The 20,968-nt window shown below is 36.1% G+C and overlaps 1 protein-coding gene across 2 annotated transcripts in view; it reads right to left on the bottom strand.

Moving 5' to 3' along the window:
- Positions 1–20,968, bottom strand: part of CUL2 (cullin 2) — a 51,924-nt gene that overhangs the window by 28,254 nt on the left and 2,702 nt on the right. For both annotated transcript variants that reach the window (XM_082480101.1, XM_082480100.1), the window contains exons 2-5: positions 20,027–20,165; positions 13,828–13,930; positions 11,818–11,912; positions 4,390–4,495 (exon numbers count right to left, since the gene is read on the bottom strand). In XM_082480101.1, the coding sequence (XP_082336227.1) occupies positions 4,390–4,495; positions 11,818–11,912; positions 13,828–13,930; positions 20,027–20,145 (423 nt within the window). In that variant the 5' untranslated portion in view covers positions 20,146–20,165. The remainder of the gene's footprint in view (positions 1–4,389; positions 4,496–11,817; positions 11,913–13,827; positions 13,931–20,026; positions 20,166–20,968) is intronic.

Genomic DNA, 20,968 nt, shown 5'->3' with positions numbered 1-20,968 from the left:
GGATTCTCAAATGCATGTGAGGACCCTAAGCAAGTGGACTATGAGGACAAGTTTTGAGTACATATAAACAAACATCTACACAGTAACAGGTAGGTAACATGCCTTTCTACCTGAAGTGTTTGAATGTGTACAGACACTGGTATTTCAAAAAATTATAGCAAAATAAGCCTCAGCTGACAAAAGGGAATGAATCTTGACCAATTTGTCAGAGATCAAAGACACGCAACCCTTGTATCCAACAAACAGAGAGCATCTCCAAACTAAGCTATATATAGCTTAAGCAAAGTAGTATACTGGCAAGCTAATATTTGACTTAAATGAAATTCAAATAGGGTCACCTGATTCCTAATATATCATTAGAGGGATCAGTCAAATGGACCCAAATTTCTCAAACTCTCATGGGTGAAGTAATTGCTCCCAAAATCTACCATTTTTAAAAACACAACTGCAATTGTTCAAAGAAGTTTCTACACATAAGTCAAAATCAGATTTAAAGCCCAAAGAAAATAATGTGATCCCTCATATGGGGAGAATACCCGCACACTCTTGAGACCTCTAAAAACACCTACCAATTAGTAGTACATTGGGCAAAAAGAAATGCCCAAAATCAGTGAGGACAGAGGGAATATTGCTGCTAAGAAAGCTTTAACACAATTAACAGGTCCTTAGCTGTAAAAATTATTGATCAGGTATGTCTTAACTGAAAGTAGGCATCTAGCTATCAACTAGATATCTGATCTGATCCACTTTGTGAAATAAATCCTCCTTTTAAAGAGCAGAGAAATGAGCATGCTGTGTCTGTCACAGCTATCCAGCACCCATGCTGTAATAAAGCGTACAGAAGTCTGGGAGGTAATGCTGACCCAGCTGCATCATAAGCAGGTTCAAAGAAGAGGTAAAGGTTTGCTTATAAATCAAAAGACAGAAAATATTTTGAAAGCAAATTGTCTTAGGAGTGATTTTCACACTTAGAGGAAAAGTTTCCCTAAGACATCAGGAACACATCCAGCAGAGAATGCTGAAAGAAGCTCATTCTGAAGGAAAAGAAAAAAAAAAAAAAAAAAAAAAAAAAGGACTAACATTTTGTGACTATGAGGTGAACGGGATGACCTCAGGTGACTCTATTCTGCAATACGGTCTCTGAAATGCTCTCTACCATGGTCCCTCTCACATATGATCTACCAGTCTGAAACAGCTTCAAGTTGCCTGTTGGAATTTTCTTGTCAAGTAAACTACAGACAGATCAATCCAGCAACTTGATGTATTAGTTCAAGAGCCTTTTTTTCTCCTTGAAGAGAGGGAATGATCTTACTTTTCCACCTAGATTGACAATACAGAACATGCCAGTTTCCTCCATTTTCTAGAATATGTTGCCCCATGGCGGGGGGGGGGGGGGGAACCGAAGGCACATCTTAACTACCTTATAGCTCAGGGCTCTAACAGTCATTGAAAACTCAGAAGTCTAAAATTGGTGATACGAGCTCAACTCAGAAAAGCAGTATCCTTCACCATGCATTCATAACATAGAGACAGAAAAAAAAAAAAAAAAAAAAAAAAAAAAATCAAGCAAGCACTGGCAGACTACTTTCATCAACTGATCTCATCCTGTATTTTTCCTAATACAATAATTACTGAATGTCTGGAACACTTATCAAGATGATAAACTGTTTGAATCCATGCCCATGCACATCACATATGCACCTCTGGTCTCTTGTATGTACCTACTGTTACACACTGCAGAAGAATTAAGCAAGCATGTACTCGTTTAAGATTACTGAAAAGTTCCCAAAGTTTCATTAGCACACAGGAGCAATGCTGAGACAGAAACTTCAGTACATAGAGAGTACAGTTCCGCTTCTACAAATACTGGGCGTTATTTCTATAACTTTATGCTGAGACTGAAGAGAACTATATCTAAAGTAACCATGTTTGCTCTTGGGTAGATAAAGGACAGATCATCTCAGTTATCTAAAAAGGGATAAATGATAATTCCTTCCATTCTAAGTGATGAACAACTGAAATAAAGACTTCTTCCAAAGCCCCTAGTGTGATCCAAAGAACAAAAGTTAGAGTTCTAAACTGGAATCATAACGAAGGAGAAAATGCTTTCAAAACAAAGACTTTATCAACTTGGCGAGTGCCTTGTAGATGAAGAAATGTGAACTACTTATTTCTGGGGCAATGAATTCACACCAAAAACAGAGCTGCAATTTAATGTATTAAACTACTTGAGTGTAGGACTCAAGTCTCCATTCCTTTTCAGAGCAAAGCAGTAACTGCCATAAACCTAATCCTACACCAGTAATGAACAGAGATTAACTTCACTACCTCAAGATCCAAAATTTACCTCCCAATACTACAGATTACAAAGACAGTTTTTAGTAAAGAGAAATGGAAAGAGTCTTGGGGAATGAGATAATGAAAAACTCATTAGTAGAATTCCAGACATCATCATCATCATCCAGACATCTTCATCAAAACCGAAAGGCTGCCAGCTATAGTTTAAAAATCTTGACTCTCCCCGTAACATGCCCAAATGATGAGCTAGGGATGTACCATCCTAGGAACAGTTGCTGGGAAGCTTGAAAAAAAAGTGCACACCATCGTCCTTCTGCCCCACATATGATTCCATAAACACATGGAAAATGCGATACTCAAAAAAAGCTGAATTATCAGGTCTGCTGTTAGTTCTTCTTTGTTAAATGTATCAAAGGGCAGAAAGCTATGGACAAAAGTTGCCACTACCATCCTTTGGGTGATACCTCAGAAAGGAGTAGCACGCTGAAACAGGGGGAGATTTCATTAATACATCACCATCACCCAGCCTCAAGAACAAGCCCAGACCTATTCCCATCCCCCAAAGCAGCTGAACTAACAGTCATTCACACAGAGCTAAGGACTACCTTGACAATCATCACCTATGCCATTTTGAAGCCATCACAAACAGTATAGCAATATGCACTTCCAAGCTCTGATAAGCCTTTACAAATGCCACTGATCAGGAAGCCCTGGAGACAGCACAGGTAAACAAGGGAAGAATTTCCTTTCCTGAATTGCCTTGACTTAAAGTATATCATGTTTCTCATGTTTTTTTCAGCCCACCCCCAACCTGTCGGAGGATTAGCAATTTCAACTGGCAGTGCCGTCTTCATCAGCTGGGTAGCTGGGTCAGAAGCACAGAAGATGCTTCTTCATGCATCAGAATCTCTCCTTACTCTTAACTAAAGGCAGCAGAGGTCTACTTAAAACAATGAAATCCAAGACCTAGAACAGTAATCACTGACAGGTCAAGTTCTGACATTGAGAGAAAGAAAGTGTTTTCTCTAGCTTTCCAAACCAAAAGAGAAGTGTTCGCTTCCCTTTAGGAGAAAAAGGCAAATGTAGAGACGAAAGAAAAAAACAAAACCAAACCAAACCAATACACCACTACAGATAATGACAGAATAAAATGAATTATCCAGCTAGCAGCGTGTATACATACAGACACAAAGCAAACAGATACACAGACAAGCATTCAAAAGAAAAGCTTCTACTCAACTGTATTCTGGATTGTGGTTTTGTTCTGTATCAGACTGAAAAGGTGTTTCCAAAATCTTCTTAAAGACATACTGAAACACCTTGTTTTGAAAAATTTGGAAGATTTTTTTTTTTTTACTGTAAAATTGTCTTTTCATTTTACTTTCCTGTATTTCCTGGTAAGAGTAGCCATGAAGTACGGAAACTACAATTCCACATAGCTGAAGTACACAGGGTAGTATCTCAGAATGTAGCCCTACTGCTGACAATTTTTTTCATTTTATAGGTACTTAAAAAATTACTCTCAGAGTCTGCAACTTACATTAGTAACTGTGTCAACACCCTTGTGCTTGCCCCAAATTACTTTTAAAAAAAAAAAAAAAAAAAAAAGATAAAACCCTCCCTACATGATACTTTTGTGCACAGAACATCTACTTTTCTTTATCCCAGTTGCTACAATAGAAGTACAAAACAGCTTGCATTAGAAAATAAGATGTACAGAAGACTAATCTCAAAAAAGCTGTTACTCTTCGTGACATCAAGAAATAGAAACCTAAAAGTAATATTTCAAGGGTCCCCAAAAATAAAAGTATTGCTTCTTAAATATATTTTCCAGATAGAAGTGTCATTTAATAAACCAAACTTTTTTTGCAGTTTAAACTGAAGTTCTCCCCTCCACACACCCTGGTCATGGTATTTTTCTACATCAAAACTCTAATCTCATTTTACAAAGGGTTCAGTGCTTGCATCTGCTACTGTATTTAACTATTCAGATTCTGTGACACAGAAACATCAAAATTTAAAAGGACGAAGCTGAACATGTAGTGCTTCTGAATACAGTTTATATCCACTCCCGCTTTCAGAGATACCTACCTCTCCTATTTCCATCAATGGTTCATTCATATCCACCCCTCCATAACCATACTGAAGATCAGCTTCAGTCAATTTGTTCTTCTTAATAAACTGTGTGTTGAGGTACCTATAGAAATAAAGATATTTTAATCAAAGCAGGCAAAAGTTAATTTTTTTTTTAAATAGATTTGGAATTCTGGAATGTCTCCACATCACAAAAGACAACCTCTTTTAACCAAAGCCATTGCTATCTGTAGGAAATTCTTAAAATATAAGTTACCTCAATTTAAAAGACCTTACACCATATTAAAACAGTACAGTGTTAGTAATTGAGATAATAAACAGTAGCCTGATATCACTGTCAGCATTTTCTTGGTGTGCAAGATAGTTGTGTAAGTATCTAAACTTTCAACATATGCTACCATATTACTCATACACCTATATGCAAAAAACTGCTAAATTCTGAGCAGTTGACTAGTATTAGAGTGATAGTAATTTATTTTTAATGATAGAAAAGCATTCCTGAATATTTAAGTAGAATATATTTTCTTCTACCTGTACTGTTTATTATTTTGCATTTCTCTCAGACTAAACCACAAAATATTGTCAATTTTTACAGGGCAAATTTTGTCAGTTACGATCCCTTACTCAAGTCATGATAACTAGCAAACAGCTGTATTACAAATTTTAAGACAAGAATTTGCAGAAATTATTTTAATTAACAGTTATAAAGAAGCAATGTTATGAAGAATTTTATTATTTAGTATTTACCATTGTATGCCTAGTTTTTATAAAGAACAGAAAACAGTTTCTGCACAAGACCTGATAAAACATTCCTGTCAATTCTCAGTATTCCCTTAAAAGAAATACAATAACATTTTTAAACTGAACCATTCTCCTCCTCTTTCCCAGATAACTGGGGAAAATATTTCTAATATCTTTCATAACTCCACTTATGATATTTGTTATCATAGTGCTTAAATGAGGCAACTCATTTTTTTAATTTTTTTAAATTCCTATCCACTTAGCAGTTTTGAGACGCCCAGTTTCAGACACTGAAGACAGCCGGATTACTGAAGCGCCTTATGAGATTCAGGCTTCAGAGGCTGCACAAGACTAGTGATGTCTGAACCCTTTGGGCAGGAAGGCAAACGACAAGCAAAGAAGAAAAGGAGAAACACACTGTAGAAACCTGTGAACTTGAAAGAATGTAGGACACTACAGAGTCCAAAGAAGGAAGACTTGTGATACTGCAGTGGGGATAAACTAGAATACAGTGGCCTAACCTACTTTCAGACTCCAGAGTACTGTAAACCGCTCTGCTACCACTAATAACCATCATAAATTGTAAATGCAAGTCTGTGTAGAAGACTACAGGCCCGCCATTTCATATAAAACTTGCATGGACATCCAGAATAGCTGGAACACAAGCATTAAGCAGGCATGCTCCTTGACGATCCTTCCCACCCTCCCCACCTGAACAAAACCCCACCTGAACAAAACCAGCAGCTGCCATTCTGCTTTCTCCTGTTAAGCTTACTAAAAAGGAAAGTCCTATGCTCTCCTCATTCACACCTTCTCTCTTCCATCAGTACATGCCTTCTCAACAAATCCAGATCGGGCAACTGATCCATCTCAAGACCAATGTAGACACAAGTAAATAAACAAGTTTAACCTAGATCAGGCACCCCTGCAAAAACCTACCTGCTTCAAGCTAAAAGGGGATGGCAGAACCACTCATGGCAAACGCTTCACCACACTCTGCCTCAACACCAAAACTAAGTTTGCCCACATTTGCTCTTCCCCTACTTTTACCATCAACTTCCAGAACCAAGCGCAAGCACAAGCAAATAACTGCAAAGGACGTGCAAACAGTATAATCTCAAAGCAACTTCTCCACTGAAGTCATAAACCACTTTTCACCTTCAGTAACTACTTCAAATACTTCATCTGTATTTCTCACTTTTAGAAGACAATCCATAAAGTTCATAACTTACCGTGGAGACAAGGACTGGGCATGAATTGATAATAACAGAAATTACCCACAGACTCCCGCTACTATTGAGATAAAACTTTCAGGTGAAAATTTTAAATACCTGATCACACACCTCACACCCAACTACTTGAAAGTGCACTTGTACAGGCTTATGGTTTACGGCCTGATGAGGAAAATGGCAAACAAGATGAGAAAATTGAGGTTTTCTTTTCATTGGTTGCTTCCTTTCATGGTATTAGCAAAGCAATATATACCTTTTGGTACCCAAACCTGAAGCTGCACCCACCAAGTTTCCACTCCAGAAAGAGGCTAAAAAGTTTGGGATTTAGAAGAGTGTTACAAGACTCATTCAAAACAAATACCTACTTTACAGTGGAATAGTGAAAGACAGTGTTCCATCTAAATTAACAATATCAGGAAAATGTCTGGTACATGAGTATTTTTGTGGGCAATTTTTTTCAGATATAAAGGACTTGGTAATCCAGCAAAATAAAAGGGTAAGTGGGTTTACAAGGAATTTAGAAAAAAAAAAAAAAAAAAAAAGCCCTGCAAGAACTAATTTAACAATTAGAATGCCAACCAATTATTGGGGCAGGTTACTTAGTAACTTTCATGTATTTGGTACTTTTAGATCAACCAAGAACAATACTCTAAGCACAGATTACCATTCTAGACACAGTGACCATGTTCCCAAAGCCATGTTTCCACATCTCAATAGCACACAGTGTCCCTGGAGGGACAGACTTTGCAAAGGCTTGTCAGAAGGACTAGTTGTAAACTTTTTTGTCCTTTTAATATTTTATTTGGTTTTAGTAGTTAGAATTACACATTCCTGGATAAGAAACAAATATTAGTGTTGGCAAAATAGACATTGTGAAATTTACCTTAAATGTAATAAACCTGTGTGTACCTGTCTCAAGTCAGTTCTCCATGATAAAGCCAAAAGAATTTACCTCCTTTAATTCTTTGTCCATCCATGATATGACACCACAAAACAGCACACGTGATTATATATATTTCTACAAGTACCAAACTTCTTTAACCAAAAAGGGTAGACACCCTCTCTTCAGATTTTTTCCTCCCCTGAAAGCTCTCCAAAGATAAAGAAAAAAAAAAACACTCTTCCCCCCCATCTACACACGAAGGCAGACTGCTAGACTGATCCCCAAAACGGCACGCGAGTCTAGTAGAACAGCATACAGGAACAAAGCTGACCAAGCAGTGAGGAAATTGCTTTCAGAAATTGGCACTGAGAGTACCCTGCTAATGATTTTCACAGGCCACTGCAAGTGCTCATGGACAGAGAAACAGATAAAGACCTTATGTGGCAATATCATTCCCTGTTCTGATGTATAGGAGGCAATTAAAAAAGTAACTAATTAGCTAGGATTGTTTTTCAAGATTTTCTCGAACTTTACACTTGCACAATTAAATTGCTTCGCAAGCTACAGAATGCGTATGTAACCTCATGACAAAGTTATAAATGGGTACATTACTGTATAATAGGAATTAGCAATTGTATTAGTGTTTTCAATAACTTCCATGTGCATTTGTATAGCCAGCAGTCTAAGCCTAGCCAGGGACCAGTTATGAACGTGTTCCTCATGGGTGGATACGATGTTAGCAGTTTGTCTTGCAGAGCTGACAGTGACCCAATCAACCTCCTTGGCTGCATTACCAAGAGTGTACCAGCAAGTCGAGGAAGGTGATCGAGGACATACCTGGAATATTACAATTCATTTTGAGTACCCAAGTGCAACAGATCTGGACAAATGGAAGAAAGTCCAGACAAAGCTCATTGGAATAGTTACGGTGCAGGGCATGAGACATACAGAAGATGAAGATAAACTCTTCTCAGAGTAGCACAGAGAAAAGACAAGAAGCAATGGATACAAGTTGCAGCATGACAAATTCCAAACAGACATAAGGGAAATTGTTTTAGAATTAGAGTAATCAAGCACGAAAACAGGCTCCTCATAAAGGTGGCAAAATCTCTGTCCTTGAAGGAACTCAGAATTTGACTCAACAAAACCTTAAGCAACCTGGTTTAACTTTGAAGCTAGCCTTACTCTAAGCATAAGGCTGAAATGGATGACTTTCAGAGGTTTGTTCACACCTAGTTTTTTCTTTTTTTAAAACATGCTTCAATAAAAACATGCAATGGTGACTTCACAAGAGTTATACCAAAAGCAGCAGAACCACTATGTTTTATACAAGCAGAACATTTTAATGTGTCTAGCAGTGTACACATACAGGTGGTCACCACTGCAAATTTTCATAATCCACGATCTGTTCTGATCCACTCTTAAGCACAAATGAAGTATTCACTGGTTTACAGATCTGTAAACTAGGGTTAAAGTCATTGACCACAATTTCAGGATTAGCTAATAAATAAAAGCCTTTTCATTACGACAAAGCCCTGCAGATACTAAAATTTTATGAATCCAACAGCCTTATAAAAATTATGAGACCAATAACAAATATCTGATGTGGAAGTAAACCTCCCAGGGCTACCAAATGCTATCACTATAGTCTAAAATGAAGGGAGTTCCTTCAGTGGAAGGATTTTCAATAGACAAATATTAATGTCAGGTTTCAAGTGTTGACAGGACTTCTTGTTTGTTTAAATCTTCCCCACATTTATTAAGTTACATAATTAGTAAGCAAGATTAAAAGCAGCAGCTTCTTCACACTTAAAAAATGAGAAGGGGAGCAGAGCTAATATCAGTTTGAACTGTGTTACAGGTTACTGCGATACTAAGTTTAGAATCAGAATACAAGTTACTTCTGTCATGACAAAACTGGCTGAAGTTTCATCCTGAAAGGGAAGGAAGATATGTCTCACATAAAAGTACAAAAAGAAACAGAACTAAGATTAGGCTAAAGAACTAAAAATTACGATACATTAATATGCTGGTATTATTACAAGTGTTTTAAAAAAAGAGACAAAACTGAACAAAGCAAAAGCTGTACTATGTGTGTTTATTTTTCATGATTCTATTATGAGCAGATTTTAAAACTTAGCTGTTTAAAAAAAATCATTTAAATTAACTTCAATTTGCTGGATAAGAAAACTCTCCAGTTACTTGAAATAAAGGTACACAAAATAGATTTTTTACAAGTACAATTACCTATGAAAACAGTTACAGCACCAAGACACTGATAAGCCCCAAAGCCGAGCACTGTTTTTATCTATTATGTTTTTCATCAGAACTAATAAAAACAACTGAAGTTCTTTATTTAACATTGGGTGTTCCTTATTTCATCAGTCTTATTACCTTGGTTTAGTCAAGCACTTATGGGATTTAGTTTTCAAACCGAATCCAAATTTGTTTTCCTAGAAAAATGCACCTAGGGAGTTGGGTGGAAAAAAAAACAAACCAAAACCAACAACAAAGAAAGAAAACATCTGATGGCATTGCCAGTCACGTGATTGGTCTCGCATTTTATACATTTTTCTCAAAAGTATAGTGTCCACATTTTAGTAGTATTTCAAATAATATCTATCAGATTAAGAAGCAGAGATGTGAGCCTATTGAAATTTTAAAGGAACCTATTTAAAATTAACATTAAGATTACTAGCTGTAAAGATTAATCAGTTTTCATTGCTGGAAGAATTACACAAATTAGATCCTGGGATACAACAGAGTCAACTAATTTATGGTACTTTTTTGAGAGCAGGTATACAAGTAAGAATAGAACTCCAAAGCTTTATAAAAAAACGATACTTTCTTATGGTCTTCAGAAGTACTTTCACTCAAAAAACAAAAAAGTGACATAACACATAATGAAGTGTTACTAATGCATGAAAGTCATTAAGACTCTACTAATCAAGCACTGAATTATTTCTTGCCTTCACGTGAGAGGGTCTTTTAGTTCCCACTACAGTGTATGTCTTATTATGGAAGTCATACCCTTTAGAGACTTTTAAAAGATAGTACATGACAAAACTCAGAATTCCAACACAAAGAAAGAAGATATAACTTTGAGGTAAAATTATTTCCAACAATACCTAAAAAGTACATTTTCTGGACCAAAACACCATATGCAAAGCAGGAAGAAGAGTTAGAATGGGCAGAGCTGGCATGAAATAAATACCTTCATAGTCTAAGAACTTGGCTTCACTGGTATATAAATACCACCCTACTGAGCTTATATATATTTACAGGTTGACTTGTGTGCATAACAACTGTTGGGAAAAAGATACCCAAGCTTGTTTAAAAGGAAAACAAAAAAATCAGGTTCACACTGCTGGAGAAGTATTCTAATTTGTTGGTTTATGACCAGAAGCACTCAAGTGCTCAGAAAAACTTACACAAAGCAGAATCAGCGAGATTCATATTAAACAGGATTCCCCCCCCCCCGTATCATCTCTCCAGTTAAGTCAGTGACACATTACAGAACTGAAGTTTGCAAGCCCAAGATGGACTCAATCACATTTGTTCCCAGTCTGCTAGCAATAATTTAATAGATTCTACAAGATCACGCATAAATCCCTTAAAATAATAGTAAAGGTCTTGAAATCCTTTGTAAATCCTCACATCATACCATCAAATAAGTACAATATTAACAGTGCCTCGTAAGTTATGTTTACCTGCTGAGTATCACGTGCATAACGGACACTAGAACGTTCAACCTACAGTTAGAGTAGAATTAAAATCCAAATCCTAGTAAATCCAAAGCCATCTCAGTATTGTTATAATTCTAGCAACTCATGAATGGGTGAGTTTCATATGCTTAAGCTATCACTAGTAGCAACAAAACACACTGACAATTCAGGAAACAGAAGTACAAGAATAACAGGGGTTGGTTGTGTTTTTATTTATAGACTTGGCTGTAATCTACTGGAAAAAAACACTGTACAATTGATCGCCTGTATACAGTCTGTTAGATTCTGAAGTTCTCAGAAAAGAAACAAGGAGAAATTTTCACTCCCTCTCCAGTCACTGCAGTTCAAACATTCACCTGAAAAGAAAGGACCCAAACAGCACATAGCCTTGTCTGAAAGGCTTTTGTAGAAGGGAGAGTGGTGTTTTTGCCAAGGTACGTGGCTAAGCTTTGAAACAAACCATGCTGGTTCAACTGGACACCTCAGTACAATGCCATCCTTGTAGAAGAACACCTAGAATTATGAGCTACTTCCCTGCAGGGTTGATTAGCACCAACATATTTGGCACTGCAGTATCAGAAACAACAGAGGTAGAATATATTGGTAATGAAAGAATAGTAGGAATCATCTTAGATAATTACTTCAGTGGTAAGGAGCAGTGCACAGAAAATCCTCTTGGAGCATTATTCCTTTTTTCTCATGTTCTGCTAACCATTACTATATTCTTTCCAAAACTGACCTGGGGCATATTCAGCTATTGCTCTCTTTCAGCAACATTTTTAGACCTAAGCGACAGGTCATCGTAAACATTTCAAAAGTTTAACAACTCATTTGCAAAGCTTACCTGTATAAACAGTCCATATAGTCCGCCCCTTTGCTATACTCTTCCCAGTATCTGTGATACATAACCAGCACTTGTTCTTCAGCTTCCAGAACTCTCTGTGAAGGAAGACACATGACCCCCCCCTAAAATTAGTATGAAAATAGCACACGTACATAGAAAGTTATAATAGGATTATAATTTTGGAATAACAATCACAAATTCTAAATTAAGGCTACGCCTAAGATTTAACCGGAGTAAAAATAACTTTGTTGCAATGACCAGAAAACTAACAAATCTTCATACTACAAAGTTTTGGTAAGCCAGTCACAACACCTGAAGTTGTTTTATTTTGCATATAAAAAGAACAATCTCTATAACATATTATTTTCTATTTGTCTTAACAGAAGTACTTGCTTGAATAAGCATGGTTCATATTCTCACGTCATACTGGTGGGATAACTCGTATAACTATTCCCTTGCTGACACAGATAGATTTTAAATTCATGCAGCCACATGCACAGTGGAGGAGTTGCCTAACTACAACTGCTTAAAATCAGTATACCTTACTGGTTAGACAAGCCTTTATACTTACCAAGAATCCTGGAATAAAACAAGTTTAACGAAGTGCAGATATGTGCAAACTTAAACACGTCTTAAGTTCTGTAAATCTAGGCCCAAATCTTTTGGAATTTAAGGGAATTATCTATGAAGTTGCTGATGTACTGAACTTCTCAAAATATATTCATACTTCAAAGGAATAAGTTCAACAATTTAAACAAATTAGTATGATTTATGAAGGAGGATGAGATCCTAGGAATTCAACTATAATTCTCTCTAGAGTATTTAATTTTAAACACTGGCTCAATCAGCAAAGAAGCCTATGCAAAAATAACGTAAAAGAGGAAAGCTAGTAGACAAAACAGAATGGAGAGTGCTTTCCTTGGCAGTATGAATTTTGCTAATGTTTTCCAACGTTAATTCAAAGACAAATCATGGATAGGCAATTTAAAAAACACACGTATGCTTTCCACTCCTTCCCACAGCTTCTACAGTGCTGGCACCTGTCTAATGATCCTAAGTTAGGTCATTCAGCACAATAAATAAATGAGGAAGAACTTTTCTGACTGGATTGTCTGCCAGTTTAGTAAACTGATTTAGTCTACCAAAGTGTCAGATGTATCCTCTCTGCCACCAGTGGAACTAACTATTAAGATACCCAACCTAACCTGGCAAATACACAGGTACCTAAGCTCAAAAAACGGCATCAAGCCATTTCAAAGTACTATTCAGAACTTGCAATTCTTCATTCCCTATACAGACACCAAAGACAGGTGGAGACATCTTATTTAAATCTACTTCTCTTTTTCCTGAAATGCAAGGAGACACTGTTCATCCATCCTATATATTCAACATGACGAATCATGATTCTGTTGAAATTAGCTGTCTTAGCTGATGAAAGAGAAATTAATTCACACCAATACTTGTATACCTATATAGCTATTTGTCATAATAAGTACTTTGTCATCACTTCCTCCTGTCCCAAGCATTTTTGTTGTTTTATTTCCCACATATTTCAGAAGTTTTCTTTAGTAGAATATATACAATCAGTTTCCAAGACAAGGGAGCAGATACTTTTACACCGTAACATAAGGCTAATGACAAACTATAAAACATTTGGAAAATGAAGACATTTCTGTAACGTGTTTGATTACAAGCATTCAACAGAAAAGAAAGCACTTACTTTTCAAGCCAATGAGTATTTAATATAAACAATAATTGTTGGCTTAAAAAGAAAGTTCTTTCTTTTAGGTTGCATATAGACATATATCTATATATCTACATTGTGTTGTGCGGTACGAGTTGCGTATGCCAAATGTATAGATATACATTCTGTCCCTGGACCTCTGTCATCTGTGATTTAGTCTCATAAAATCTGCATACCTTCACACATACAAAACAAACAAAACCCCTCCCTAAAGTCAAAATAGGACAAACAATACCTACATGTAGATCAGTAACTGTATAGGTTACCTTGTGCAAATGGCGTACATGATTTTCCAAAAAAATTTTAGTCTCAGTATAAAGTCTCTCTCCAAGAGGTTCAGGATAGGCCACACACAAAGCATAAATGTCTCTGGGCTCAGAGTCAAGGTTTGTATCTGCTTAAAGTGTGAAAACTTATCAACAAAATTTAAGACTTACAGAACCTTTTTTTCTTCCACACATGCATTTTAGATATTTTTTTAACTGTGAAGCACAAAAGATAAAATGGATCACTTTCTGAAATTAGTATAAGTCCTGATTTGTGAAGAATCTTAGTTTTCAGCATCAATAATAAATTTTAAGTGGCAGAAGGTGAGGGCATGTTAGGGCTGAGATAGTGGAACTTCTGGTAGTCCCATGTTGACACGGCTTCTACCACTTATTTGCCATCTATGAATAATATATGATGATCTCAAAGTGAAATAGCAGCTTTCAACCAAAGTTCTTCCTCTGTATCTGCAGCCAATGTGAAACAGATCCTTTTTGGATAATGGAAAGAAGCACTAATTAGGTTAAGAATGTGATTAGCCAAGTATGGAGCAGAGCAAACATGAAGTGATGCCGACTTCAAGATTTCTTCCCCCAAGTCCAGAACAATTTACTATCCCTGTATTCCTCCCAACTTCACAGTTAAAACAATTTTGTGGGACACTGGAAATTAAGTCATCACAATGTTGGTGTGGATATAAAAACTACATAATATTTTTAACCACTGTTGTAATTTCAGTAATCGTGTTTAGATCAGAGCCACACAAAACAGTTATACTTTTCACTTAAATGGACAGCAGCAAACAGTTAAACCCCTTAAGGTGGTTTTGTCCCTGAAGTATCCTGCAGTTCTACATCTTTGGTTTGTAAGGTTTATATCAATTTTTTTAAAAGACACTTTGTCAGGAAAAGAATTTATGATTAAGAACTTTGCTTTCAGAAAAGTCAAGCAAAGATTAAGTCAAGCTTCAGGTAAACAACTGTGGGAAATAAACTAGTTCAGCAAAAATTATTTAAAACATCAAGCTTATCTACTAAGTTTAGGCACCTTATAAAACCACCCATGCTAGAAATAATTATTTAGTATAGATTACTTTTTAAGGTAAGCTCTTTAATTAAGATAAGACACAAGATCTGCTTTCCTCTAGTCTACCTTAAAAAAGCACATGCCTGTGTAAAAGGAGGTAGAAGACATAAGGACAGTTGACAAGTCACCTGCTCAGTCTACAGAACAATGTCAAGCTTTCATCACAGTTTTTCCCAAAAGCATGTTTCATTTTTTATATTGATGCTATTCAAAACAGAGAAGATACTGCTGTAGGACAACTAAATGGAAAAAAACTTTTATTTGGCAACTGCAATCGCAGAGACTCTAATCAGAGTCTAATCTCGAGTACAGTTATTTCATCCATATAGATCATTTTTATCAGAATTCTCCTTGAAATGGCAAGAAGAATTAAATGGAAACCCAAACAAAAGAGGCAATAGTCACTGCTTTGTAACAGTAGCTAGCATTACCTTACACCAACTTACAAAATTATGATCAATAAAATATCAAAACAAACTATTATATTAGTAGTGAATGAAAGGTTTTCTTAAACAGATTGTAAAAGACAATTTTTTCTAATTTTTTTTTTTATACCCCCCCCAAATAAATTTTGTCAGTCTAAGGATGGTCCACAGTTGAATGTATCCTCAACATCACTCAGATCACAAGCCTCTTCACTATGCAAATAAGGTATTTCTGAGAAAGTAAATTCCAGAATTAGAAATCTTTGTAAGCTACTCACAAGCACAGGGAACGCAACTTTTTTTTTTTTCTCTTTAGATCCACAACTACACTATCTGAATCACCAAAACTATAATGGATCTCTGCTACAGGAAGAACTTGAAGTTAGAGGAAACCAGAAGTCTTCACCTGCACAAGAACATCATAATGGCAGCTTATCTGACGAAAGCAGCAAACAAATATCTCTGAATTTATCTAGTGCCTGTGCCCTAGGCTTCAGTTAGGAGTCCAGATAACCCGACTGTTGTAAACAAGCTTCTTAGTTGTAATAAACCTATTTAAGAATGAAAACAGCATCTGTGCTCCTTCATGAAAATGCTTCTCTTCCAAACATGCCTTTCCTTATTCTAGAGAACAATCAAATTTTCTTGCAAATGAAGAAACCTGAATCTAGTCTTCTTCCTTGACATCCGATGCTCAGTTTGCATACCTGCTGAAATTAAACTAACAGCTTCATCCCAGAAGTACTTCAACAGGCACCTCACACACTTTCCTATATCATCCAAATGACAAAAATCAACACCAAATTCTACTTCTTGGATACTAAGTTTCTTTGGATATATACAAAAAGAGCTACCACGAGTCTCAAAAACACATTACAGAACAGCTTTGCTACAGAAAGTTCACATTCTTGCTCAATTTGTACTAGTTTATTCATCTAACTGTATCTTTCAGTCCAGAATCCAAATTGAAGTGTAGCATTCAAAATGTTGTGAATCTTAAAAAAAAAAAAGACAAAACAAAACACAACAACAAACCCAAACCAAAACAACAAAACAACCTTTCACAGCAGATGAATCATTAACCACCACTGGTATTTTACTCCATAAACTTAAAGCACATTTTTTTTCTGTGCTGCTGTCCCTTAGAAGATCAGGAAGAAGCCTTTACTATTCAATAATTTATCTTTAATGGTGAAAGCCATCTGTCCTTCCAGTCCAGCACGTAGTTTTGCAGGGTGAGAAAGGTCAAAGGAAGCTGAAGCCAAACTGCTGCTTAGAGGCCTCCACTCTGTGTTGAGAACAAGAACATCAAAAGCCTAGTGCAATTTAAGTGCTCCAGTAGTTGCTATTTGAGGGGCATTACCCAGCAATGGGAAACTGAAGCAATTCCAAACTAATGAAAAAAAAAAAAAAAAAAATTACCACCAACAAGAAAATACTGTATCCAAGGCCATAAAAGCTCACAAATATTGTCCTCGGGGTTAAAAAAGCATCTAGTTAAGACCATGTATTAATAGAAAGTTTTGCATAGATTTTCTCTAGAATACCAAAGTAGAGCTTTTGGAAAATTTCTGTGATTGTCAGTCTTCCTCTATATCAGAATCAAAATTCATAGACCACTTGAGGACTCATAGTCAGAAGAATCATGATCATATGAACTTCATTTACTCTTCCTTCTCTTTGGACTGGATCTTATATTAAATATACACGTTTGTAAGTTTCTGGTTCATCATAGGATCCTTTTAAAACAGAAAATTAGAGAAGGGAGAACAAACATACAGAAAAATGGAAAAAAGGCAGGTGGCCACGTTGCATACTTTTAAAATAATTCTTTTTGCAGTATGGCTACTTCCTCCCAAGGCAACAACAGGAAGATCCTGATGTTCTACCCGTTCAAAAAAGTTCTACTGCTAAAAGGTAGTTAAAGTACAGATGAACTACCACTCTCCAATCAAGCTTGATCAGCCTCTTAAGTTAAAGAGCATCCCCTAGCCTACTGAAGACTTAGAAGCAAAGTCTTGAAAGGTATACAAAGCATTAATAATAACCAAATTATTGTAAATAACATCTCAAATAGAGAGACATAACTGTCACTCGCTTACCAGACAATGAAACAACTGCAGAAACATTTCTTTCTGCAGAGAACCTTAAAGGAAATCTGAAGGTCAAAGGTGGCTCCAGATGACTCACAGTTTAAATAAAGTGACATATGGTCTTTCAAGTGATCTTTTCCAGATGATTTTAACTCTTACACGGTTGTGGTTCTGAGCTCATTGCCATTCTAGCATTTCAAGTTTGAGATATAAGCTATATTTAAAGATAATCTATGTTTAACAATAGCATTACCATGAGAGTTACAAAGAAAACACTTTATTCAAGACAAACAAGCTCTGGGGAAGCAGTGAGGCAAAAACTAGTTTTAGAAGTGGAATATGCACAGTACAAGCCTCTCACCCCTAAAATACTATTAGTCTGCATACACCATTTGATCTCAGCTGTCTCAAGCAGCACAAGAGAAAGCAAACACTTCTTCGAATACACTGATGCAGACTGAAGTCGTGATTCTTCGCTGTATTCGACTAATCAAATAATTTGTCACCTTTTTATTGTGCTCATGAAGCAGCAAGAAAAATAGATTTACTATGACATTTCCTTTAAAATCCCTGTAGATGTCTAGAAACAGATTACTCCAATTAAACCAAATTTAACAGAGAAGAAAAAGCTAACAAAGAAGAAGATGTATTTTTTAAATGCCACATCTTCCTAAAATGTATCATTGGTTTTCTTTATATATTTAAAACCTGGAAAATGCTTATACACTAGCTACCATAGAACTACCAGTTTCACCAAGTTGTTGAATACTTAGTGAGCAGTTTACATTACAACAGTTTGGTTAAACGCAGTAGAAGTACTAAACAATCAACATTTAAGCTGAAAGTTACAAGTCACACAAGCTCCTCAAGCCATTCAGCCATACAGAGTAAGCCAAAAGGCTTTTTGCCTGTGCCAAATCAGGCACTAATAGTGCCACTTTCCAAGGAACATCATTACGAGATGATAGTAAGTAAGGTCTTAAGAATTAAGTGCCAAATGATTCTTCCAAGACTGCTTCCAGAGCCTGCTATTCATAAGCATTCCCTTTCTGTTGTTCAATCAACTGAAGTAAATCCCAAAAAGAGAATCAACAACAGACTTGTGTTCAAGGCCTCCACATAAGAAGTTCTAAGTGGACCAGTGTGACAAAAAGAATCAATTCAACATCTCATTCAATTATTATTTTAGATTTAGAACTATTTTAGGTGCCTTTGTTTAAGTGTTTAGAGCTCCAAGCTACAGACGTTAACCACTTGTTGAAGACTGAAATATGCAATTCCCAAAAGCTGCTTAGAAAGAATGACTATAGCACAATTTGTCAGTACATAAGCACACAGCTAATTAATTCAAATAGTCTGTAAATTTTGGAGTCATTTGAACTTGACGCCAAGACAAAGTGAAGAGTCATGCCCCTGGAAATGAGTTAAAGTTTTAAAATGAATTTCAGAGCTCCTTAAAGATTATTGCCCTATAGAAAGAGGCTCCACAAGGACTACAAGACACTATATTTTTCTTTTATGTATTTATACACATGCACACATTCCAAACACAGGCACATGGTAAAGCAATTCTGAGCAATGGTAACACGTTCAGAAAGGGACTTTAAAGTCTAGCTCCTGCACACAGAATAAGCTTATGTTGAAAAAAAAAAAATAAATCTATGTCTAAGAATCTTATCAGGAGCTTCTTTTTCCCCCCAGAAGAATTAACAAATCAATAAATAAGTCTAAGCAATTATTCTCCCCTATAATTAAACCAAACTCAGTCAAATTGCTGCGGAGCAGCTGCAAAGCCTCCTAAAATTCTCTAATTATTCACCACACTGTAATGGCTAATGAATGCATAGACACAGGGCACAGTATAACTGGTTAGAACAGTTACACTTCTTTTAAAAGAAGTTCACTGAAACTTAAATCTTGTAAAAAATTACAAGTCCATTTTACATGTAAAGGCAAACCTTTCACTACACCAATATATGTACAAGCTGTGACTTGAACAGCAAGACCATACAATCACAGCTACAAAGAGTAATTATTTTTAAACATAGCTTAACTGTCAGGAATAGAGAGGCAACAACAGTGGAGGGAAAGGAAGGAGGCTTTTTAATAAACCCTTGCTATAGAAATGTCTAATATGGTAGTCATCAGTACACTTAGAAGTGCAAAGAAGAGGGAGACATCTTTAAACAGAACAACCTCACCACCCCCCACACTCCCAAATTTAAAGATGTGCATTCTCTGTCTTAGGTGTTTCTCCTGCTACGCACACACTTAAGCATACATGAAAAACCATTATCAGAACGGGAAATTCAATGCACGTACTTTTGTGAACAGCTACAGCATAAGCTAAGTATTAGAGCTACTCAAAGTGAGTAAAACTCAGTCCAGTTTACTTTTTATTACTGTGGTGATTTTCACATAGAATACTTCCCAGATATGCAGAATTCCATATCCCTTTCAACATATCCACTGACCCACAGGCTTAATAACAGGTACCTTACAACGAGTTTCTGATCAAGACCACTGAAACTGTTACATAACACAGGCCTACTCCATGCTAAACACATTAAGTCAGATTTTCACTTAAAGGATACGAGAAGCGATCATTCCACGTTGCTCTTTCAACGTAATCCAACATAACAACAGCTTTAATTGTTGTTAGAAGTTTGTTCCATGTTTCATCAAAGTCAACTACTCGTGGTTTCAAGGACATTGTGGGGCTTTAGTGTTAATCTGTAGAAGAATTAAATGTGTCAGACAACATTGCACAATCATTTAAAAAAAAATACATTTCCTTTTAAATTTTCAATTTAAACTTTGTACACTGTTGCACCACCATAATACAGCAACATGAAGAACACCCACCCTCACTTCCCCACCCTCCAAAGTCAAGATCACAAGTCCTTATTTTTAACATTATGGAATGAAACATTAATGTTGCATGAATAGTCTATAACATAACACCAATTAATCTAACAACATCATGCCTCATGAAGTTCATCAACTTACCAAATTGCCGATTTAACAGTGCCATATGAAGAAAACTACTTTCCTGTAAATTTTGTTTGTTCACTTTTATGCAAAGACTGTTTCAGCTGTATCTGGGAAAATTTTGGGCAGGAACACACTGAACGTATTACCAGAGTATTTGAAATTACTACTGTCAGTTTGTAGCCTATGTTCACCTTAAGCTTTCATGAGACAATTTTGGTGTTATATTTAAAAAGCCACAAAACCCAAGAGCTTTGATCAGGATGACAAAAAGAAAACACGTCTAAACACAGAGCACTATGCAGAGCTTGTGCAGCTTATTGCACTGTGCAACAGGACAAATACTGAATTCTTCCAAATAAGACATGGCTTGAAAATACAGAAGCTGTGTTAGTATTTTCATATCAAAAATACTGGAAGACATTTATTGAAAAAAACCCCCATTATTCAGTAAATTACTGAAATAAAACTAGGAAAAAAAGTAAGACAATTAAAAAGAGAGGTCCTGAGAGACAACTGTGAAGGCCTCTTCTTTGTTTCTGTTT

The sequence above is a fragment of the Vanellus vanellus genome, assembly GCF_965231255.1.
Source record: "Vanellus vanellus genome assembly, chromosome: 2".
NCBI classification, from domain to species: Eukaryota; Metazoa; Chordata; class Aves; order Charadriiformes; family Charadriidae; genus Vanellus; species Vanellus vanellus.
The sequence above is the reverse complement of the archived record's forward strand: the minus strand, read 5'-3'. Positions and strand labels throughout refer to the sequence as shown.